The sequence below is a fragment of the Kogia breviceps genome, chromosome 6 (assembly GCF_026419965.1).
Source record: "Kogia breviceps isolate mKogBre1 chromosome 6, mKogBre1 haplotype 1, whole genome shotgun sequence".
NCBI lineage: Eukaryota > Metazoa > Chordata > Mammalia > Artiodactyla > Physeteridae > Kogia > Kogia breviceps.
Genome location: NC_081315.1, coordinates 59,531,025 through 59,555,288, shown reverse-complemented (window position 1 = coordinate 59,555,288; position 24,264 = coordinate 59,531,025). Strand labels below are relative to the sequence as shown.

Sequence of the window (24,264 nt, the reverse complement as noted above, 5' to 3'; positions counted from 1 at the left end):
GATATTCCATGCAAATGGAAATCAAAAGAAAGCTGGAATAGCAATTCTCATATCAGACAGAATAGACTTTAAAATAAGGACTATTACAAGCCACAAAGAAGGACACTACATAAGAATCAAGTGATCAATCCAAGAAGATAAACAATTGTAAATATTTATGCACTCAACATAGGAGCACCTCAATACATAAGGCAAATGCTAACAGCCATAGAAGGGGAAATTGACAGTAACAGAGTAATAGTGGGGGACTTTAACACCCCACTTCACCAATGGACAGATCATACAAAATGAAAATAAATAAGGAAACACAAGCTTCAAATGACACATTAGACAAGATGGACTTAATTGATATTTATAGGACATTCCATCCAAAAACAACAGAATATACTTTCTTCTCAAGTGCTCATGTAACATTCTACAGGATAGATCATATCTTGGGTCACAAATCAAACCTTGGTAAATTTAAGAAAATTGAAACCATATCAAGTATCTTTTCTGACCACAATGCCATAAGACTATATATCAATTACAGGAAAAAACTGTAAAAGATACAAACACATGGATACTAAACAATATGCTACTAAATAACCAAGAGATCACAGAAGAAAACAAAGAGGAAATCAAAAAATACTGAGAAAAAAATGACAATGAAAACACGATGACCCAAAACCTATGGGATGCAGCAAAAGCAGTTCTAAGAGGGAAGTTTATAGCAATACCATCCTACCTCAAGAAACAAGAAAAATCTCAAATAAATAACCTAACCTTACACCTAAAGCAACTAGAGAAAGAAGAACAACCCCTCCCCCAAATTTAGCAGAAGGAAATAAATCATAAAGATCAGATCAGAAATACATGAAAAAGAAATGAAGGAAATGATACCAAAGATCAATAAAACTAAAAGCTGGTCCTTTGAGAAGATAAACAAAATTGATAAACCATTAGCCAGACTCATCAAGAAAAAAAGGGAGAGGACTCAAATCAACAGAATTAGAAATGAAAAAGGAGAAGTAACAACTGATACTGCAGAAATACAAAGGATCATGAGAGATTACTACAAGCAAAACTATATGCCAATAAAATGGACAACCTGGAAGAAATGGACAAATTCTTAGAAAAGCACAACCTTCTGAGACTGAACCAGGAAGAAATAGAAAATATAAACAGACCAATCACAAGCACTGAAATTGAGACTGTGATTAAAAATCTTCCAACAAACAAAAGCCCAGGACCAGATGGCTTCACAGGCAAATTCTATCCAACATTTAGAGGAGAACTAACACCTATCCTTCTCAAACTCTTCCAAAATATAGCAGAGGGAGGAACACTCCTAAACTCATTCTATGAGGCCACCATCACCCAGATACCAAAACCAGACAAGATGTCACAAAAAAAGAAAACTATAGGCCAATATCACTGATGAACATAGATGCAAAAATCCTCAACAAAATACTAGCAAACAGAATCCAACAGCACATTAAAAGGATCATTCACCATGATCAAGTGGGGTTTACCCCAGGAATGCAAGGATTCTTCAATATATGCAAATCAATGAATGTGATAAACCATATTAATAAACTGAAGGAGAAAAACCATATGATTATCTCAATAGATGCAGAAAAACCTTTCAACAAAATTCAACACCCATTTATGATAAAAACCTTCCAGAAAGTAGGCATAGAGGGAACTTACCTCAACAAAATAAAGGCCATATATGACAAGCCCACAACCAACATCATTCTCAATGGTGAAAAACTGAAACCATTTCCACTAAGATCAGGAACAAGACAAGGTTGCCCACTCTCAGCACTCTTATTCAACACAGCTTTGGAAGTTTTAGCCACAGCAGTCAGAGAAGAAAAAGAAATAAAAGGAATCCAAATAGGAAAAGAAGAAGTAAAACTGTCACTGTTTGCAGAAGACATGATACTATACATAGAGAATCCTAAAGATGCTACCAGAAAACTACTAGAGCTAATCAATGAATTTGGTAAAGTAGCAGGATACAAAATTAATGCACAGAAATCTCTTGCATTCCTGTACACTAATGATGAGAAATCTGAAAGTGAAATTAAGGAAATACTCCCATTTACCATGGCAACAAAAAGAATAAAATACCTAGGAATAAATCTACTTAAGGAGACAAAAGACCTGTATGCAGAAAATTATAAGACACTGATGAAAGAAATTAAAGACGATACAAACAGATGGAGAGATATACTATGTTCTTGGATTGGAAAAATCAACATAGTGAAAATGACTATGCTACCCAAAGCAATGTACAGATTCAATGAAATCCCTGTCAAACTACCAATGGCATTTTTCACAGAACTAGGACAAAAAAATTCACAATTTGTATGGAAATACAAAAGACCCCAAATAGCCAAAGCAATCTTGAGAAAGAAAAACGGACCTGGAGGAATCAGGCTCCTGGACTTCAGACTATACTATGAAGCTACAGTAATCAAGCCAGTATGGTATGGCACAAAAACAGAATATAGATCAATGGAACAGGATAGAAAGCCCAGAGATAAACCCCCACACATATGGTCACCTTATCTTTGATAAAGGAGGCAAGAATATACAAAAGAGAAAAGACAGCCTCTTCAATAAGTGGTGCGGGCAAAACTGGACAATTACATGTAAAAGAATGAAATTAGAACACTCCTTAACACTGTATACAAAAGGATTATAGACCTAAATGTAAGGCCAGACACTATCAAACTCTTGTAGGAAAACATAGGTAGAACATTATATGACATAAATCACAGCCAGACCCTTTTAGAGCCATCTCCTAGAGAAATAGAAATAAAAACAAACAAACAAAAAATGGGACCTAATGAAACCTAAAAGCTTTTGCACAGCAAAGGAAACCATAAAGAAGACGAAAGACAACCCTCAGAATGGGAGAAAATATTTGCAAATGAAGCAACTGACAAAGGATCAATCTTCAAAATATACAAGCATCACATGTAGCTCAATATCCAAAAAATAAGCAACCTAATACAAAACTGCGCAGAAGACCTAAATAGACACTTCTCCAAGGAAGCTATACAGATTGCCAATAAACACATGAAAGGATGCACAACATCACTAATCATTAGAGAAATGCAAATCAAAACTACAATGAGGTATCACCTCATACTAGTTAGAATGGCCATCATCAAAAAGTCTACAAACAATAAATGATGGAGAGGGTGTGGAGAAAAGGGAACCCTCTTGCACTGTTGGTGGGAAGGGAAATTGATACGGCCACTATGGAGAGCAGTATGGAGGTTCCTTAAAAAACTAAAAATAGAACTACCATATGACCCAGCCAACCCAGTAGTGGGTATATACCCTGAGAAAACCATAATTCAAAAAGAATCATGCACCACAATGTTCACTGCAGCACTATTTACAATTGCCAGGAAGCAACCTAAGTGTCCATCAACAGATGAATGGAGAAAGAAGATGTGGCACATATATACAATGGAATATTACCCAGCCATAAAATGAAACGAAATTGAGTTATTTGTAGTAAGGTGGATGGACCTAGAGTCTGTCATACAGAGTGAAGTAAGTCAGAAAGAGGAAAACAAATACTGTATGCTAGCTCATATATATAGAATCTAAAAAAAAAAAAAAAAAAGTTCTGAAGAACCTAGGGGCAGGAGAGGAGTAAAGACACAGATGTAGAGAATGGACTTGAGGACACGGGGAGGGGGAAAGGTAACTGGGACAAAGTAGGAGAGTGGCATTGTCATATATACACTACCAAATGTAAAATAGATAGCTAGTGGGAAGCAGCTGCATAGCAAGGGGAAATCAGCTCGGTGCTTTGTGGTCACCTAGAGGGGTGGGATAGGGAGGGTGAGAGGCAGGGAGACGCAAGAGGGAGGGGATATGGGGATATATGTATATATATAGCTGACTCACTTTGTTATGCAGCAGAAACTAACACACCATTGTATAGCAATTATACTCCAATAAAGATGTTAAAAAAAATGATGACTTAAAAAAAAAAAAAGGGTATAGGTTCTTCCAGTAATACTCCTGGAAAAGAAATGGATGTGGGCACCCCTGGTCTTTCCTCCCTGGCTGCTGGTTGGGGGATGATGACAGTATGTTTTGGGCCACCTGCCTCTGGATTTTGCTGTGAGCAAAAATAAACTTCTTGTGGAAGGTACTGTATTTTGCAGTCTCTTTGTTCCAGCAGCTTAGCTTCTATCCTGATAATATAACTCCTTACTCTAATTTCCCAAGAATAAGAGGGTCCTTAGGGTCACTGACATGAGGGTGTGGGCCCCTCAACCCTGCAAAGAGCCCACACAGGGACTAGAGCCTCATGTGGCTCTCCTCTGTGGGAGAAGGTGCGTGTCTGTCTTCCACACGGTTCCCATGGACACTGTTGGTGGAAGGTTCCCATGGCTCTCTGTGACTCCTTGAGGGGAGAAAAGAGGACCATCACACCTTTTCTATCTAAAGAGAATAATCACAATCAGCTGACTAAGAGAGATGGCATAAGGCTAAGTGCACTTCATAGTTAACCATCAAGAGGATGTCTGCAGGCACTGGTGGCAAATGATAATTCCCAGAGGCATCCAATCCCCAAATGTCTCAGTGCCTGCACTAGAGACACTGGTCTAGAAGCTGTTCTGCTCTTCTTGGAAACAAGCTCCAGCCCAGCCTCAGCTCCTGGTAGACCCATCCTTACCCACGGAGACAAATGGGGTGAGGTGCTTTTCTCCAAGCTGTAGCCAGCTGCCTTCAGAAAGGTGGTCCATAATGAGCATGGACTTCCTCTGAAGGGAGAGCTTTGACATTTAAAAAGAATTGAATTCATGAATACAGTTCCACTTAGGAGAGACAGGGAAGGAGAGAATGCTGACTAAATGCTATAGAAAGGACTGTGGTGCTGATGGTGTGGGAAGGGCAGGGAAGCCCAGCTCCATCAGAGATGGAGAGTGGCCCCCAAGAGTCAAGATCTTCCTATCTGGTCTACTTAGAATCTCTAGAAACAGGAGGATTGAGAAAAAATGGTGGTGGTGGGAGAGAATGTGGATTAGGAAGTCAAGCCTGGTGGGAAAGGGCAGGTGAAGAAAGTGCCCCTCCCTCTGTTTCGGGAGGCTGCTTTCCCAAGAGGAGGGAGAAGTGTGATCCCCTATGGGTGGTACCCTGAGCAGTGCTGGCCTGGTTTTGGCGTCCAGGATTTAAGCTCAGTGAAGGCTGAGACTGTAAAGACAGAAAAAGCGAATTTGGGGCAGCCTCACACAGGACTCAACAACAGCCTGGGGGTCAGAGAAGAGCCAGGGCTGGGACCTACCAGCAGCTGGCAGTGCCTTGTGTGAAGCTCCGAGCCTTTTGGAGCTCTGTGCTGTGTAAATGCAGTTGCCCAACACAACAGCCGAGAGTCTGCCCTTTCATCTTTGGAGAGATATAATCAGCAACCTGACAGAATTCTGGCAGAAGCAATTAGCTCATGAATGATTTACCAGGTATCTCAAGCAGCTAAGGTCTTGGGAGTGCTGATCTGCATACTGCCCCCAGGAACTCTGGGACAAAAGGGGAGGGCACTGGCTTTAATTTGCATTAGGGATTTTGGCCAATCTGTCCATCCTTCCCCATGCCCTCCCACCATACACATAACTCCCTCCTCCACCACCACGCTGGACCCACATGTTCACCTCCACCGGCTCCCCCTCCAGGGCGGTCCTCCATGCATCCCCACTCTCTCCTCCACTCACTCTGCCCCAGCCATACTTGGTCTCCTTGCTGCATCTGGAATGTGATAGGCCTGGCTGATCCCACCTCAGGACGTTGACACTCGCCAATCCCCTGTTTGGAATGCTCTTTCCTTTACGTGTCAGCATGGCCGGCTCCCTCACTTTCTTCAGATCTCTGCTCATAGGTCATCTTATTATTAGGGAGGCCTTCCCTCGCCTCCTTGCTCCCTGTACCCCAATAAAGCCCTCATTTCACCCCCTAACTCATCACCATTGACATATGATGTATTTGTTTGCTTGTTTGCTTACTATCTGATTCCCAGCATCAGGGCAAGTACTTTCTCTGTTTTGCTATTTCCGTGGTTGAATGAATGAAGAATCTGTAACCTTAAATCCAAAGAAAACAATGATCTAAACTTCCTGCAAGCTGACACTTCTTCTATGATGGACCATATAAAGACAATTCTACCTTTAGGTTGTTTATTCAGCAAATATCTCTTATCCCTCACATCCATTCAAGCTGCCAAGTTCTATAGGTTCTCCTCCTGAAATTAATTGCTTGCTTCCTTCCTTCCTTCCACCACCTACTGTTTACTGGATACTTACGAGGTACCAGGAATAATCTCTTATATTATTCTCATCTCACTATTCTCACTGCTGCCCCTCCACATGAAGCCTCACTAGCTTGCATCTGTCCAAATGAGAAACTTCCTACCCAATGGCACTGCCTCCTTTTTCTTTCAGTTCATTCTGTTGGACACTAGATGAATTTCCCTTCCCCTCCCTGTTCATAATTCTGCAGTGATTCCCTATTGCCTATTGAATTAAATAGGGATTACCGATCGCCACTCTGAAGACCCTCCATAAAAATCTCAATCTACCCATGAGCCCAATCAACTACTATTTTCAGAACATATGCTTTAGCAAAACTGGTCCTCTCATAATTTTTGGAATGTGCCCACATGCTGTTCCTATCTCTGGAAATAACACAATTTCTGTCAGCCCAAATTCTGTCTTTCAAGTGCACTGTTAAATGCCACCTCTTTGCACCTTCACACCCGATGTAGCCTCTTTCACTTTTGAACTCCTGTGATAGCAGGTTTATACAGTTCTTAAAATACCTGCTATCTTCTTCCCTTATGTATGATTATATGCAGAGGTTCCTTATCTTATCCAGTAGAGGACTCTAAAGGTTGTGGTTATATCTTATTTATCTTTTTTTTTTTTTTTCCCTCTGTAGCAGCTAAACCAAGGTCTTACTCAACATGCATGCTCACTTGCTATTTGCTGAATTCTAGTTATGGAGCCAAGACTGTTTATATCAAATTGTAATTTTTAATTCAACTTCCAGTAAGTAATTATTGAGCATACTTTGTTCTAAGTATAATGCAAGGCAGTAGATAATGGTCAGAACTAGTGATGCCAAAAATAAATACTAACAAAGGCAGATTCAAGGTGAATGTGTACACATAGTGTGGCTGCCCCCCAGCACTTCCTAAATCCCAGCTTTTGGTTTGATGAAGTCAGAGACGATGGGCTTACCTGGTGATGCTGTGTGTTCCAGGTGGCCCAGCTGGGGCTCTCTCGTGATTCTGTAGATCAGTTCTGCAGGCTCCGTCTCCTGGTCAGTGGCAGAGAGCTGCAGAGTGGTGATTTTCTTCATCGAATTTTCATCCAAGACCAGCCCTTTATTGGTGGTGATGACTGGTGGGGATTTGCCTTCTGAAAATATCAGAAAGAGTGATCTGAAATGGGATCATTTTTAGCCTCCTTTCTTCAATTCTGGGCCTGGTGTCCAGGGGTAAGATCGGAATAATCTACAGGCCTGTCCCTCAGAGAGTGTATCAAGGAGCCACGGCTTCGCACAACAGACAGGATAGGATTCCAGATTTCCACATGAGCGCCTAAAGGAAAGGCTCAAGCCTCAAGGCGAGCACAGTGTGTACCATACAACCTCAGAACTGCTGGAGGACTTTTAGAAACCCAGTGCTCCCTTACCCAAAACACTGATGGAAAATGACTGGCCAATCAATTTGTTGCCTTCTCCATCAACCACATCAAATTTAAAAGCAAAGCTCCCGCCAGATTCTCCTTTTCCATGACTGTATTCTACGTGGCCTGTAACAAGGACAAGAAAATCAAAATTTGCTATTAGTGTTTTCTGCCCTTATTTCTGAAACATCAGCTGAGAAGTCAGCTGGTATTCACACCAGTGAATCAGTTAACCCCTTCTCACTTAGACATTGCTTTTGACATTTTAATCTAATATTTTCATTTCCTCCCTTTCATCTCCCACTAGCAACTTCCTCCTCATCAATGACTCCATCATGATAAAATCATCCTAAGCAGCAAGTAGCATTGCTTACAGTTGAGGCTTGGCATCTGTGGAAGACCCTAAAGAAGTCTCATGAATAACTAGATCAGCAAAACTGCCCACGTGGAAAACGTGCACTGACCGGACCCACGTCATTGGTGTGACCCTGTTAAATATCCATGTCACAGGGCAAGAGGACAGAGAGCTGCAGCCCACATTCTCCCAGAAGCTGTCACTCCCATTTCTCAGTACAGCCTTCATTCATTTTAGGAAAGACACTGGATATAACCAACCAACAAAGAAATAGATGAACAAAATAAATAAACTCTACCTAGAAGTCAAATGGATCCAAAGGGAAAAATGCAACATATGACACTTTTGTTAACCCACAGCATCACTTATAAGTACCTAGCAATGAAGAGAGAGCCAAACATCTAGGAAGAGGTGCCTGCTCTCATATTCTAAAACGGGACACTGAGGCATGGAATAATTAAGGACTTATTCTACTCCCTTCACTAAACATGTCTAATGAGATTTTGGCTGCTATCAATTTGGGGCGTTAGTGCAGACGGGACTTTCTGCTCCTAGGGGGACACATTTCCACCTCTAAATGGAACTGCACATCATTACATGACGCTGGATTACTTTCCTCCCAAATATGTAACTTCCTTTCCTTTTTTACCCCTGAAAGCACTGTACAGTAACTATGTAGCATTTAACATTTATGCTTTTACATTACATCAGCATTTCCTGGAGGAGGGATGAGCTATGTAATCTCCCTCAGGCAGCTCCAATTTATGCCCTTCCATTTTGCTTAGTTCATTAACTTGTGCTCTTTGGGGAGCTGGAAGGCAGGCATAATTTTCACCTTAATCCATCCCAATTCACTTCTTTTTCCTCTCTCTCTCACACCCATTTTTAGCATCATAGCAAGTAAAAATGATTTTTTCATCTATAATAGCCCCCAATTTCATCAATGCTATGTCAAAGCATGAACACGTTTTAGCCAAGAAGGAGAGTTTTTTGCAAAACCAAAAAAATTGAGGAGACAAGAAAGAATAAATGAAGCTATAACTCAGCTCTTACTTCAAAACAAAAGTGCTCAGTTTGCTGCCATAGGCTACCAGGCACTTAACTCTCATTTGACTACTGGGGGTGGAGTTTCTGGAAGTCTGGGTTGGCAGAAGAGAAGCAGCTGACCTTGGCTGATGTCAGCCTGGGTGAAACTTTGGATGGGGCCTTTAACGGAGATTTGCTCCAGGCTGTCATGCTTTACCAACTGCAGGCGCCCTGCACCAGGATCTGCCTTCAAGATGTACATCACCTGATGGTCATCTGAGTCAGTATCTGTCACTTTCAAATGCTGTTCTGTGATGGGCGCTACGGACCCTGGAAGAGAATGGGATAGATTAGGTCATTTCCCATCGTTGCTTTTGAATAGGACGTCAAATGACTTTAGGAGACTGGAGACTAAATTAACACACACTCTCTGGTCTAAGGAAGTATCAGCTGCCTGCCCTGCTGTTTCCAGCTGAATAAAGTTTAATTTCCATTAAGTGAATAGTCCCAACTTCCCAATTTGCTAATCACGCCTTGAGTTTAGATCTGAGCCCCTTTTCTCTTCTGATCCACTTTCACTCTCTACCTGTGCTCGCCCTACGCCTGTGACCTTTCAATTAGTATCTAGATCTATGTAATAACTCCTAGTTCTGTGATATAAATGACTCCCAGACCTATGATGAAACCTGCTGGGACCTAATTTATTTCCTTAAGGATCACCAAATCATTAGAAAACAGCTTTACATAAACTCCCAAACATATCTGTTGCCCTCTCAGACTGAATAGTCAGAATCATTGTTCCTCAAGACAGAATATATGGTGAGGGTTACAGAGCAGGGAGACCTGAGCGCTGGGCCCTGGAAGGCTTGAACAGGTGTTGGGGACGGAGACAAGGCACTGTTTCCTGGAAAACACGTCTTCTCAGGGTCTTCGCCCTCGCTTTCCTCTCCAGCCATTTTCTCACATTAAAAATAGTAAATTCTGATAAAGTAGGTCCTGGTCACTCACGTGCAATACATCCTAGTGTCTGGAGTGGCAATCCACCATGGGCCCTGAGTGCCCCTGCATGTTCTTGCTGGGTAATGCCAAGAATGCAAGGCCAGACCACTCATTACCCAGGCCATTCTCAGCGAGTAACCCTGAGGGATGAGGTGACATCTTCCTCTGGGACACAGATCAGGCTTGCTTATGGCTACTATAACATGGGGAGTTCCCCAAGCTCAGTGTTCCTCTTCTGTAATGCATTACACTGCACACGGAGGTATTCACCTGGGCCCTCCGCATCACCCCCATGGGACTCGGAGGGCATTGCGAATAGATACAAAATTGCTCTTGGCAATGCTGTCTGCTATGCTGTCACAAAGTACTTTGTCTCTGACCAAGGAATCTCATGTCTTCTACCAGCATCCATGAAACAGTAAGAGGATAACTTATTAGCTTGTAAATAGGGCAAAGTTAAGTCCCATACCTAATACTTGAGACCTTTGGGAATCTCCAAATTTTCAAATACCATTATACCATATATTTTTCACTACAAAATACATGTGAAACTAAGAATAAACAAGCAAATGGAACTCCAATGGGACACAGATGCTCTGTGGAAAAAAAGCCCACTCTCTAAGTAATTCTCTACTGCAAACGGACTCCAAGACTGACATGTGTCACAGGTCCTTCAGTGTTGCTTATCCACAAGTAAAATTGTGAACATTAGACACTAGAACACCATGTCTAATGGTTCTCAATTATTTACATAATCTCTCTTAGTGCATGATGACTTCCCAATTGCCCCTCCATTCCTTTTTTTTTTTAAATAAGCAACTTGAAAATCCTGCTAGATTTTGTTGTTTGTTTCCATGGGGTTGGTTGGGCAGTAGCAATGTTCTAAGAGGCCTGGGCCTACGAGTAGTTGGATAGATGAAGATTTTTGTGGACCTTGGGAATACTATAAGCTCTTCTCAATCTTTTCTCAAATTCACAGACAGAGGTCCAAAGAACTTCAGAGGTTTCACATTTGTCATTCACAACTCTTAGTGTCCCCAAAACAACAGTTTTCCCCAACACTAGTCTCCCCAGATTCTGCACACCCAGCTTAAGATCCTCCCGCAGAGCTGAGCTGACATGGAAGGAAGTACTGCACACCAACAAAGAAGAAACCACGGCCACTCTCTTCCATCCCTGTGGTACCTGCTGACAGCTGGAGGCCTTGGTTTACAGCCAAGTGGGGGGTGTCACCTGTAGGCAGCTCTGTGTATATCTCCATCCTCCCTGTGTCTGTGTGGATTCCATCAGTGAGGGAGAACCGGAACTCATCCACTGCCACACCAGGACCACCAGGCATGTACCCAACCAGCCCGGCCAGGATATCCTGGTAGGTGAAGGAGGAGCCCTGGACCAAAACCCTCCCATTCTCCAGAGGCTCAGAAGCAGTTTGCCTCCAGAGCAGATGACCTGAGGAAGGAAGCGAAAAAAAGAAAGAAAGAAAGAAACAATGGTATAATATATATGGCACTAAAACATTGTCTGATTTTGTCGACTGCTTGAGCCTGGGTAGAATGCCAAGCCCCTCAGAGGCTCATGGTGGCACATAAATAAGTGACCAAGAAATCAGCATTTTACATAGAAGTACAGGGTGCTGCTCTATGGCCTCATCTCCAAATAAAGAAGACAAAGTTCTGCTTTTCCCAGTTAAAAATCTCTTAAGGAGACACAGATGGATACAGTAATATGGTGGCTTAGGAATCAAATCTTTCTCCATGAATTCAAATTCACTTCATTATCTAAACCTTATTTTCACCTTCTGCAGGGTGAAAATAGCACTCTCCACTTGCTGCCTTCCGCCTGGGGCATCTGGGATGGGAGAGAGGAATATGTTTTAAATTCCTTTTAAATTCAGAAAGACACTAAGCATCTTTGGGCTGAGGCATATTTTTCTGTTTTCAAGGTCACGTGTACCACAGAGGGACAGTTAAAGTGCTTCATTAAAGAAAGTGAAAGTGGATGAAGACAAGCTAAAATGCAATGACCAACAACCTCACCTGCTAGCTCTCCATCAACAACAGTTTCATCTTCAAAAGGCCAATAGCCATTAGGATGGACTAAGATACCACTTGGGAGATGAAAGCTACAGAGCTTTAGCTAATACTAGGGGGATGGCACTTAGAAAAGAAGTATGTAGAAGAGTCTCATGGTGGTTTTCTAAACTTCTGGTTTAATCAGGAAAAGTGCTTTCTTTGCAAAAGGAACAAGCTCATAAAGATGTCTATACCACGCCTCTAACCTGAAGTGAACACCTTTTGTGATTAATTTCAAGGCTGCTATGCTGTTCCTTGCATGCAATGGCCCAGGATGATCAAGCAATGATGCCTACTCTGAGAAGAGGCTGTGCAGATTCTGAAAACTTGTTTTGCCTGAGTTTACATTAAAAAGCAAGAAAACAGCTGAAATTGAATTCCAGAGACACCAATTACCCAGGATTCAGGCTTTCAGAGCAACCAGAGTCTACTGTGACCCTAAAGAATATTAGCTAGCTGTGAATTTGATTATACTTTGATGCAAAGAACAGACTACACACCAGCAAGGCAAAGGAATCATCAGCTGACATCTATGTGTTTATTCTAATAACCCATTGGGCACCTCAATTAAGAAGCTGCCCGTAGCAGTTGTGTCCTACCATGGCCAGGCTTTTTTGTCAACACAAAAATCAGCTCATTATCTGGAGTGTCCAGGTCCTGCAGGCTTAAAGAAGAATTGCTTATCACCACTCCCGAGCTCAGCTGCACGCCAAGGGGCCGCAAGGTCATTCTGGGAGGCTCGTCATTCTTCCTCTGATTAAAGCATAAAATATTAAGTCTCACACAGATACTGGTTTAAGAAGAAAAAAAAAGACATGCATTATTCAGAGAAAGTAACACCACCACATTAACTTTCACTACCAAAATAGCATGTAACGTGTCATTGTCTTTATTGTTATTATTATTATTATTGAAATATAGTTGTGTTAGTTTCAGGTATACAGCGAAGAGGTTCAGTTATATAGATATATTTTTTCAGATTATTTTCCACTATAGATCATTACGAGATATTGAATATAGTTCCCTGAGCTATACAGTAGGTCCTTGGTGTTTATTTTATGCATAGTAGTTTGTATCTAATATGTCACCATCGTTAATTCCCACTCAAAATGGTTAGGTTGGAATGCGAGCAGGTCACACAAACCAAATATCCCCTTGAAAAGACAATGATGGACATGCTACAGAAATCTTCTCAGGTATTTTCCATAGGTACAAGGATGACATTTTCCAGACCAAAAATATGGACATGTGGTTAGACAAGTATATTTGGGAGATAAAAGGGCACATTATTTGAAATCAGAACAGTCTTAGAAGCCTAAGCATGGCACAGTACCTGTAGGAGGACACATATTTGAACCTGTGGGTGTCTAAAGATATCTCCTTGACCCCCATCCTTGTGCCAGCACCCCTCAACCACTGTCCCTGAACGGTGCCCAGAGTGCCATGTTTTATTTTCTCAAGGCAGAGGGCATTCCATCCTGATTTTTATCTTTTATCTCTCTCTTTGGGGTGACAGAGCAAGCCTATGTAGTTGCTCAAATGAGAATAAATACAGCATCGAGGAACTCATTTCTTTCATGTTACAGTGTAATGAATAAATGCACTAAAAAATATAAGAAAAGGCAAGTATGCACATAGAACCACATACAATAATTTCTGGGAAAAATAAGCATATGCTATTTTTCACCTAATATGAGACTGGCAAGGTTTCTCTGTCTGACCCTCACAAGCTGTTTTCACACAGAACAGATAGATTTTACTCTGAAATGGAAATTCCGATTTCCAAGTCAGACCATCCCCAAATGCCAGCCTTAATTCTACAAGTTTCCTAAAGGTCAGGGTTATATTTTTAAAACTGACCTCTAAAATTCAAGGTCAAACCCAATCTTCTTTGCTTTTGAGTTCACATAAAGCTATCTAATGGTGGGATATTGTGGTCAAAGGCCCAACTTATCCAACTTCCAAAGTCTTTACCTCGATGGTGATATTGATGCTGTGGATTTCTGATCGACTGTTTCCATCACTTACATAAAAACTGAAAATATCATGGGTTGGCTCAATGCTTTCATGAACACTCTGAAAGTAGTAAATGTAGTTTTCCAGGACATCTTGAAGAGGGAATGATGCTTCTAGGTCACTGGTAGTTCCAGGGCCAAATCGATCACCTGCATCAACAGCAAGAGGGAACTTTTACCTTGATCCATCAATTCCTGCTTCCTGGGCTGAACCAGAAAGCCTGACAGCACTATCAACAGAAGAGGAAAATATGTTTGAGAATAAAGGTGGGAGAGTGGAATTGGCAGACTTGGGGTGGGATCCCAGTTTCCCCACTATTTTTCATCTACAAATGGGAATCAAATGAGATAACATGTATGAAAGCACTCTGAATGTTATTATTTCATAGATCATAGAATCAGTGGTTGTTTTGTTAGAAATATTTGATAAAATAAGTCATGGGACAAGTATTGATACAACAGTAAAGGTTTTACCTTAAGCTTTAGTCAATTTCAAAACCACTCTGCAAGAGGAACCTTCTTTCTTTACACAAGAAAAGGTTAACTGCATACCTTTTTATCTAAGAAACATCTCCTTAAGCATGTTTTCATTCGACTATTCAGTTCCTTAAGGAAACCTCTGCATGGGCTAGTGCTCAGCCCCTGGGATGAGACACCAGGGCTACTGTGATGCTCAGGGACCATCCAGAGCTCGGGTGCAGTTCAGGTACTGAGATGCTCAAGTACCATTCAGTGCCGGCTCTGGTTACCTCTTCTTTTCATCCCAACCCCAAAGGCCAAGGGAAAGAGTAAGCACTGTCTAAATGATGGATGACTTGTCTCTTACTTGGTCTAAGTCTCTGTAATTGATTGATTTTAAATTGTTACATTTTCTTCTAAAGAGAGGAGAAAAAAGAAACCCCTGTGTCTTCAAACACTCCCTGCATATACATCAACAAAGAAAAGTGTAGATAGAAGATCTGAAAGCGAAAAGCTTTCTCTTTCCCTCTTTCATGGTCCTTTGCAAAGATTAGGTCATATATTAAAAGGCCATTGACTTCCTAGATTGCAGACAGGGTCATTTTTCATTTACCTCCCAATGTAAAGACTAGGAATGAAAATGCTTCACTTATAATTTGTTTGAAATAAGAATTCAAGACAAATATTATTTTTTTCAATGACATGAATTTTCTTAAATTTTACCCCTCAGATATGATTCCTCTTGACACCAGAAGAATAGAGGGCTCTAAGTGATCAGTGACCTGATAATCCCTGGGGCATACAGTTCAGGGTTTCCAAAAGGAATTGCTATAATTCCTTCAAATTTTATTTTCTCTTTCCTTTGATCACTGTAAATATAAGAAATATAGTATCTTTATTTGGGTCAAAAATAGCCTAAGTAAATAGTGCCTAAAAATATACTTGAATAGAATAATGACTTACTTTCTGTCTTAGAAAATAAGCTATTCAACAAGTGAACCTGCCACTGAAGCTTTAAGCACCAGTCCTTTCAATTTTAAAAACTGCACCTTCTATTTTTTCACATAAATCACTCTCACTAATGTTCTTCCTTGCCTTCTTAAATAGAATATACTATGTGCAAATTAAATAGTTCTTGATGTGTGCAGGCTATCATCATGAACATCTATTACTGCATTGCACTGGAACACAGAGAGGCCTGACAGGTAATCAAGGTGGGCCCTGCCCTGGCTGTGCTGGTACTAAAGGAATGTAGATTATCCACCCTGTTAGATTTCATACCAGACAATATGATTATTCTGTTTCTTCCATCTTGCCAGTATGAACTTAAAGGTACTTCTAATGTTTTTAAGAAGATGTTCTTCTGATCAGCTGAATTCTGAATCTAGGTAGCTAGTTTCATATGTATAAAACAGACTTGGTTCTGAACTCCCATGGAGCTAAGGGTGGGTCCTTATACGATGTGCCTTGGAATAATTATTTGCCCCCCGAACGTCTTTTCCTTACTTCCAGGTTCATAGTAATGTAGAGCAATGGTTTTCCAAGTGTGGACCAGCAGTAATGGCCTCACCTGTGAGCTGGTGAGAAATGCAAACGCATGGGTCTCACCAGCCTTCTCAAACAGGAACTCTAGGGTTGCTGCCCAGGAAACTGTGTTTGCACAGGCCCTCCAGGTGAGTCTTATGCACATTAAAGTCTGAGAACCACTTTAAGAGAGGCTGAGGCTTGCCAGAAATTTCACTTCTGCATGTACTCCAGGTTAGCATAAAACAATGTTAAAAAAAGCTTAATAAGAAATCACCTGGAGAGAAGAGAAGGCGGGCGGGGGGGGGGGGGCAACCATCCTTTCATGATTCCCCACCTTTGCCTGTGCTCTTCCCTCTGTGAGAAATGCCATTTTCCCTCTGTCCACAGCAAATCTCACTGACACTTCAAGTTCCGACTCAAATGTTGCTTCCTCCGACTTTCTTGCCTTTACAGGCAAAAGTAACTGTTTTGTCCTATGTCCTTTATCGGTGCTTTCCTCCTTTCCCTGTCCTGGCGTTTCATGATTGTAATTTATCAGTCTTCGTATCTGTCTCCCACTCAGAGGCAGGGGCTGCGTCTTATTCATCTTTACATCCACTGTATAAACATTTGTTGAGATAAATCTAACTCAGCAATAAACAAATCTAAGAGCATGGGGAAAAGACTCAACATTTTCTATAGGAAAACATGACCCCTGCTAAATGAGTTTCTGGTAACCAGGCTCAAATCCCAGGCACCACGGTGGTCACAGATGCCTTCAGTCACTGGCCTCTCTGTGGGAGCTGCTAGCTGCACACCCGTTAGAGCCAAGCGCTGGCACTCAGGAATCTCACTGAGATTCCTGTCTCAACCGTCAGTCACTGTGGTCTCAGCAGACCTGTGGACAGTATCCACCCTCTCCCCTCCTCTTCTCTGTGATAATCACCAAGGGCAGTGGGTCCAGGGTAGGTGGGGGGGGGGAGAGGGATGTTGAGGAGAGGGTCACAGAGAGACAAGCATGCATTTCAATTCATGTCATATCCTTAGAAAAAGCTGAGACGTAAGCTATGGTTCAGCTAAACTGCAGCTGCCTCACAATAAAAGGACGGAAAATTTTATTTCCTTGACACTCAATTCCGAGTGCAATCCCCAAGTCCCTGCGTCCCCATTGCTGGCACTCCAAATCCCCTCCCCCTGCTCTAGTTTTTCCCATAGCACTGATTGACCTCCTGACGTCTTACACAGTTTTTTCATTTATTAGGTTTCTTATCTGTCTCCTCCCACCAGGATCTAAGGCACCATGAAAGTAGGGGTTTCTGTCTGTTTTGTTTACTGATATATCCCCAGTGCTTAAAAGAGTGCTTGGCATACAGGAAACACTCAATTTTTGTTGAGTCAATGAAACCTTCCCTCCTTCAATTTCTTTGAAATGGTTCCATTCCCTCTTTAGTTCTCCATATCCAGGTTAATTGCAGACAGTTACCCACCTCCACGTTCCCTTCTCTCCAGGTCTGGAACAACTCTAGAGTCAATCTACTGCTGTTACCTGTCCCCGTGTTCTCGATGCAGCCATACTTGGGCAGGGCACTTAGTTTAATGATGGCGTCACCCTGGAGGCTGTCCTGATCATCAGCAGCAAAGAAATGGTGAAATGAGAGTGGGGCTCTCCCTCCCTCCTCAACCTAAGAAAGAAAAGATTGGAGAGAGTCCTTGGGCGGTTGCACGTAACTGCAATAAAAGGACATGAATTGAAAAGAGTTGCCTGGGGTGACCTTCCAGTACCAATTCCACTTCTTTTAGGAGGCAGATCCTCTATGAACGAGATGAGGAATGTTCGAGCTGCTGGGACCAGGCAATCCTTCAGCGCCTCTCGAAGCTACGCTCAGACACGGTGTCTTCCGTGTTTCCCTTCAAAGTTGTGCTTCCTTCCATGATGGATCTGGTTGTAAAGCAGCTCTGGCCCATTCTAATCACCTACCTTGGAACAGCTGCACGACAGGATGGCTGCCTTCCTTCCGTATCAACGTTCAAAAGCCCACAGCTACAGAATGATTCTTCCAGTCCTCCCTTGGATATTACGAGGGTAGCTCTGTCCTATAGGAGTTCCCAGCAGGAAGTCCCAATTTTCCCATGATAGTGTATGTTTATAGGTGTGCAGGAAGAAAGGGCTCACCATACCTGAAAGCTAGTGCTTATCTTACTGTCAAGGAGGAAAATAAATCGGTTATGAGTAAAAGCAGTTGCTCCAGCTACCTTTTTCCTTTAGGGCCCTGTTTTGTATGCTTACTTTGCAATCTGACCCTAGTGTTTTTTGCTAGCCTGCTGGATATGAAGCCGTTTACTTCTGAATGACTATTGGCTAAATATAGGAAGATCTACAAGTTACAAAGTGGAAGGTCAGTCTGACTCTGGGAATGGGGAAGGTCCAAACGATTGCCCCGAAGTGTGGACATGAAACAACAAAAAAGGGTGGAATATCAGAACCATTTAGAAACAACTCAGTTTTATGAATTTTCAGTTGTTCAACAAAACCAGGAATCCTGAGTTTTTGTCATTATGGTATGTACATAGAGCAGAACAAGGAAAGTGAATTAACTTTTATGGAATCCCTACCATGAGCCAGTACTCTACTGGGGTTTTTTAGTGCTACTTTATTAATCATCAGAGTAATCCTTTATGTAACAGGAATAGTAACACTTTAAAAATGAGGAAATTGGGACTTCCCTGGTGGCGCAGTGGTTAAGAATCTGCCTGCCAATTCAGGGGACACGAGTTTGATCCCTGGTCTGGGAAGATCCCACATGCTGCGGAGCAACTAAGCCCACGCACCAAAACTACTGAAGCCTGTGCACCTAGAGCCCGAGCTCCGCAACAAGAGAAGCCACCGCAATGAGAAGCCTGTCCACCACAACAAAGAGTAGCTCCTACTCGCCACAACTAGAGAAAGCCCGCACGCAGCAAGGAAGACACAATGCAGCCAAAAATAAATAAATTAAATAAATTTAAAAAAAAAAAGGGAGCTGGGGACACTGTCCATATCCCTATGTTTTAGTTGCTGCAGACATTAGACTATAAACTCAAAGATACATTCCTACTCCTACTGCTATATACATCTAGCATAGTATACAAAACACTGTCCACATCTAGATTTACGTCTGGCACAGAAATACTTGTTGACTAATTAAATAATGTGGATATAATGATTTGATCTTCTGCATGTAATTATTTTCATACGTTTTGAAAAACTGGTGCTTGAAAGCCATACGTATCTTGATACTATTGCCTAGATATTTGAGGGGAAGGACTTGACAGCCAATTTAGGTAGAAATCCTTCATTCACACTGCCACAGACTCCTGCTCTCTACAGCACCCACAGTTCATTGATCTGAACTGCTTACGGTGATAAGGTCAGCAAAAGCAATGACTTGGGGTGGATCCTTGACGGGAGTGATCCTGATGGTAAACCTCTGATTGTCCAGGCGGTTGTGGTCCAAATCAGAGACAGAGAAGTGGAAGCTGTCAGTAACCAGATGACCACCGGTCTCAAATGCAGCCGAGTACCTACAAAGGCCAAGAGAAGAACAGAATGAATGAACTACACCGACAGGTCAAGTAAGATGACTGAATCTTTGTTTAACAATGGGGCCAGAAGTAACATAATCTTTCAAGGGAGCTACTGGTTAGTTGCTTACATATTTTAATACAATTAAAAACAATTCTGTCACGTAACACCAGGTGGTTATATACCTAATTTTCTTGTTGTTGATGTCTTCCATTGTGAAATTGGAAACCTCTGAGAGTTCTTCCACCTCAGGTCCTGAGGTTCTTAAGAGAGCACCATACACAGGCAGAGAACTTAACTGAATCCAGATCTCTGGGTCGGGGGAAGAATCATCCTAATTAGGCAAATATGAGGCAAGACATGAATGCACGTTTGCAGGAATCAATATTTCCAGTAAAGATCTCGGGTGCTCCCTTCTCTACTAAATGGAAAAATCTCTTTCCCTTTGCGATAAAGCAACACCATTTAAACTGCATGAAAATCCCAGTATTTATTCCTCCTAAAATGTCTTTTTGATAATGTCTTCTTTGAAGAGTAGCTCAAGATAATAGTAGGAAATGCACTTTAGGTATAGGGCGTAAAACAAAGAGATGCCCTATGGGTACTATAAGAGCCACACAGGGTTTTGTTTTTATTACAAGCATCTAGTGAAGAGCAAAACACAGTCAGAAATATGTCATCCTTCTAGAAACACAGTTGTAGGATTCTTCTAGTTTCTAAGAATAGTTTGCTTTTTAGAAACGGGTAAAATTCCACTATAACATATGATAACAACAATTTTAAAATTCTGTGAAACAAAGAATGGAAGGTATTTAGCTTAGCCAAGGACTCACTTTAAGTAATATTTAACATGATAAAAGTTTTAGTTTAACAAAAGAATTTAGGAAATTATGGATTTCATTCTACCTGGACCAAACCTATGGATGTTCAACCCCCAAGATGCCCTATATTAACAAGACCATTTATTTCCCTTTCCTCTGCACTGTTTATTGAGAAATAAAATTGGCTTTCTGTGTTTCTACATGGACAATAATTAAATGTCTTAATGAACAATTTCTTCTTTCTTCAAGGATATTTTTGGAAATATCTAGGAGGGAGGCAACAACTTCTTGGAAAGTTCCCTGAGTCATTCATTTTTTAGAGCAGCTGGCTGTGAACATGAGGGCACTTTACACTTTACCACAGCAACAATGAAAATAAATACTGCATAGCGAAGTGTATTTTCACATGCAAATTTGCATGGCTATGTTGTACAGTTAGTTGAGGTATGAGATCAGGGATATGAGCACGGCTGCCTGGTGATCTGGGGCAGCAGGTTTTGTCAGCTCTCATTTCTATCCCCAGAGACCTTTGTAAGTTGACAGTTCAGAGCTTCAGTGCAAGATCACAGAATTTTCCATATTTCTTCACATCACTTGATAACAGCATGGAAGGAATCTCAAATTAATCGAAGCTGCAAAACTTCAGAAAATTTCCCCTAAATTTTTCCTTAAAAGTTTCTCTATTTTTCTACATGAGTTATCAAATACAATATGCAGGCTTCCAAAAGACTACTTCCTAATATTACTGTGAGTATCCTCTAAGAGGGAATTTTTAGAAGACAGCCAAGAGTTTTAAGGTATTATCTTCTGAGATGGTGATAAACTACAAGGACAGAGCTCCTGGCTCTTGATTAGAATGAACAGCTTCTAAATTCCACATTGGTAAATTTGGCAAAGAAATGCAAATTTCATGTCAGGCACAACTTATAAATTTTCAAATCTCAAATGACTGTTGGGTTTGAAACAGTGTGATATCATTTGGATTTTTTTTTTTTCTGAAAATGCTGTCATAATTTAAAGAAAATTACGATTTTGGGATGTCCAAGATACCGTGGGTGAAAAATTCATAAGAATATAGACTTTGTTCTTATGTAATTTTTCTACTCAAAGCCCTCTCACCCATTTTGTATTCATTCCCTTTTAAATTTTCTTTTCATTATTTATACATCTATTGACCCAACATTCAACAAAGGACTAGAACTGTGATGATTAACATTTATGTATGAGCTCCTCTTTTATCCTGTCCCTGGGCCTACCATCACCCTGGATCTTGTTTCTTATTTCTTTGAATTTCTTGATATAGTTTGAAATAGTATTATAAAGTAGCTTCAGTTTTTTTTTAACTTAAGAAAAGGGAGTTAGACACTCCTCTTGTGGAATTTATTTTTCTTTTTACTCAGTAGCAGACTGCTAAGGTCCATTAATGTTGTTTTGTGCAGCTATAGTTCATGTGTTTTGAGTGTTCTCTAATATTCCATAAAGTACACCACAAGATATCCTGTTGATGCTGATGGACATTTGGTTTATTTCAATATTTTTGCTATTACAAATAGACTACTGTTACAAATAGTATTGCTATAAACATTCTTGTATATATTCTTGTGAAAGTGCCTCTTGAATAGGAATCTAGGAGAGGAACAATTAGGGTATATGGACATTCATCCTCACAAGACAAGGCCAAATTCTTTCCCAGAGTTGTTCCAATTTACAATTCCATTAACAAAGAACCTCCTGTAGATCTATTTCCTCTCCAACATTTGGTATTTTCATACTTTAAAATTTTTGCCAATTGAATTGGTATTAAATGGGATATAGTCTTAACTTGCTTTCCCTGATGTCTAAAAAGGTGAATGTCTCTCCTTATGTTTATTGGCCCTATGGGTTCCTCTTCTGAAATTCCTGCTGATGTTTTCTGTTCATTTTTCAAATCGATTATCTTTGTATTCTTGATTTGCAGACATTCTTTATATTTTCTTTGTTATTTTTGGTTGCATGTGTTGTAAATAAATATCTTTTTCCAATTTGTAACTTGTTTGTTCTTTTGTATTTATGGTGTGTTTGGGAGAACATTAATTTTAATATAGTCAAATTTATCAATTTCTTCTTTATAGTTGGCACTTTTTGTTTCTAGTTTAAGAAATTCTTCCTTTCCCCAATATCATGAAAATATTTGCCTATATGCTATAAAGAATTGTACACATTGTACACTTTTACTTGACACTTAAGTCTTGATTTGCTACAGTTAATATCTGTGTAGGGTATGAGGTAGCAGTAGTCTTTTTTTTTACATATGAATAGTAATTTTGTACAGATTCATGTTTTAAATAGTTTCTCCTGTTTCCACTGATCTAGCTTGCTATAGTTGTTTTATATTACAGTCCCAAGTGTGGGTCTGTTTCTGGACTCTCTAGTATATACCAGTGTATACTGCTTTAAATAGCGCAGGTTTATAATGAATCCTGATTCCTGCCAGGGCAAGCCCCTGCCCTCCTGTCATTTGTTTTCAGAATTTTGGCCCTTTGTTGTTTCCTTATATAGTGTAGAATCAGCTTATCAAGATCATAAAAAGTCCACCAGGCTTTTGATTGGAACTCAATTGAATGGAAAGATCACTTGTGGGAGAATTGCTATCTCTTTGATACTAAATCTTCCTATTCATGAATATGGCATATCTTTGTCATTTATTTAGTGCTTTTTAAACATCTACTAATTAAGTATTACAATTTTCCCTGTAGAAGTATTGTCCATTTTTTGTTAGATTTAGTCCAAAGAATATAATTTTTGTGATGCTATTATAAGTGGTATCATCTTTTTAGTTACATTAACTAGCTATTTTTGCTTATGAATAGAAATGCTATCATTCTATTGACCTTCTATATGGCCCCCTGGTAAATTCTCCTTTTATTTCTAAAACTTTGTCAAGTGACTCCTTTAAATTTTCTTTATAGTCAGTCATAGCATCAATTTTGTTACATTTATACCTAATATGTGTTAAGTAATATTATTATAGATGGTATCTTATTTTGAATTATAGATGGTATCTTATTTTGAATTAGTGTATTTTTGGCTGGTGCATAGAAATCTATTAGCTATTTAAGATTAATCTTATATCATCCTCTCCATATTACAAATGAGAAAACTGAGCCCTAGGGAGTTTAGTGACTTGTCAAGGGTTATTACACTAGTAAAAGTGATGAGCTTAGATTAGAACCCATTCATTCCAACTCTAAAAGCCATACCACCCCTTCCTTACTTGTTTTCTTGCAGTACATAGCAAATTGTGTATAGGAAACCACCATTAAGAAGCAAATCACACAGAATCCCACTTTTGCCTTTTGTCTCTCCCAACATCACTTAACCCTCTTGCAGTTCATGATACTCTAATTAAGAACAGGCTCACCTGTTCCTATCTTTTTATATTCTGCTCCATTTATGACCAGGGTTTCAGATGGCTTTTTCAACTTTTCTGGATGTTCACAGCAAACTCACTAACTATGCATGTCTAGAAAAATCTTCCCCATGACATTAAGTACAAAACTCTTCTACAACCTTCAGAGAAAGTTAATGTATAACTTAGCTAAGTCTTTAAAATATGCTATGCTTTCAGTGAGCTAGGATAATTATTTTGGAGTCTTTCCACTCTAGTGGGTAAATTCACATTCAATCAATTTCTGAAAATACATGTCCAGTTGCCAATGGGCTTGCATTTTCATCTGCAGCTTATAATATGCAGTTGATGGGAAGGAACTGCT

At 40.4% G+C, this 24,264-nt stretch overlaps 1 protein-coding gene across 2 annotated transcripts in view; it reads right to left on the bottom strand.

Annotated features, from left to right (window-relative positions):
- FRAS1 (Fraser extracellular matrix complex subunit 1) overlaps nucleotides 1-24,264 on the bottom strand; it is a 450,824-nt gene that overhangs the window by 77,262 nt on the left and 349,298 nt on the right. For both annotated transcript variants that reach the window (XM_059065863.2, XM_067035878.1), the window contains 9 exons: nucleotides 19,877-20,025; nucleotides 19,528-19,690; nucleotides 17,676-17,811; nucleotides 14,124-14,314; nucleotides 12,749-12,902; nucleotides 11,263-11,526; nucleotides 9,220-9,408; nucleotides 7,704-7,823; nucleotides 7,248-7,427 (listed from right to left, as the gene is read on the bottom strand). In XM_059065863.2, coding sequence (XP_058921846.1) covers nucleotides 7,248-7,427; nucleotides 7,704-7,823; nucleotides 9,220-9,408; nucleotides 11,263-11,526; nucleotides 12,749-12,902; nucleotides 14,124-14,314; nucleotides 17,676-17,811; nucleotides 19,528-19,690; nucleotides 19,877-20,025 — 1,546 coding nt within the window. The remainder of the gene's footprint in view (nucleotides 1-7,247; nucleotides 7,428-7,703; nucleotides 7,824-9,219; nucleotides 9,409-11,262; nucleotides 11,527-12,748; nucleotides 12,903-14,123; nucleotides 14,315-17,675; nucleotides 17,812-19,527; nucleotides 19,691-19,876; nucleotides 20,026-24,264) is intronic.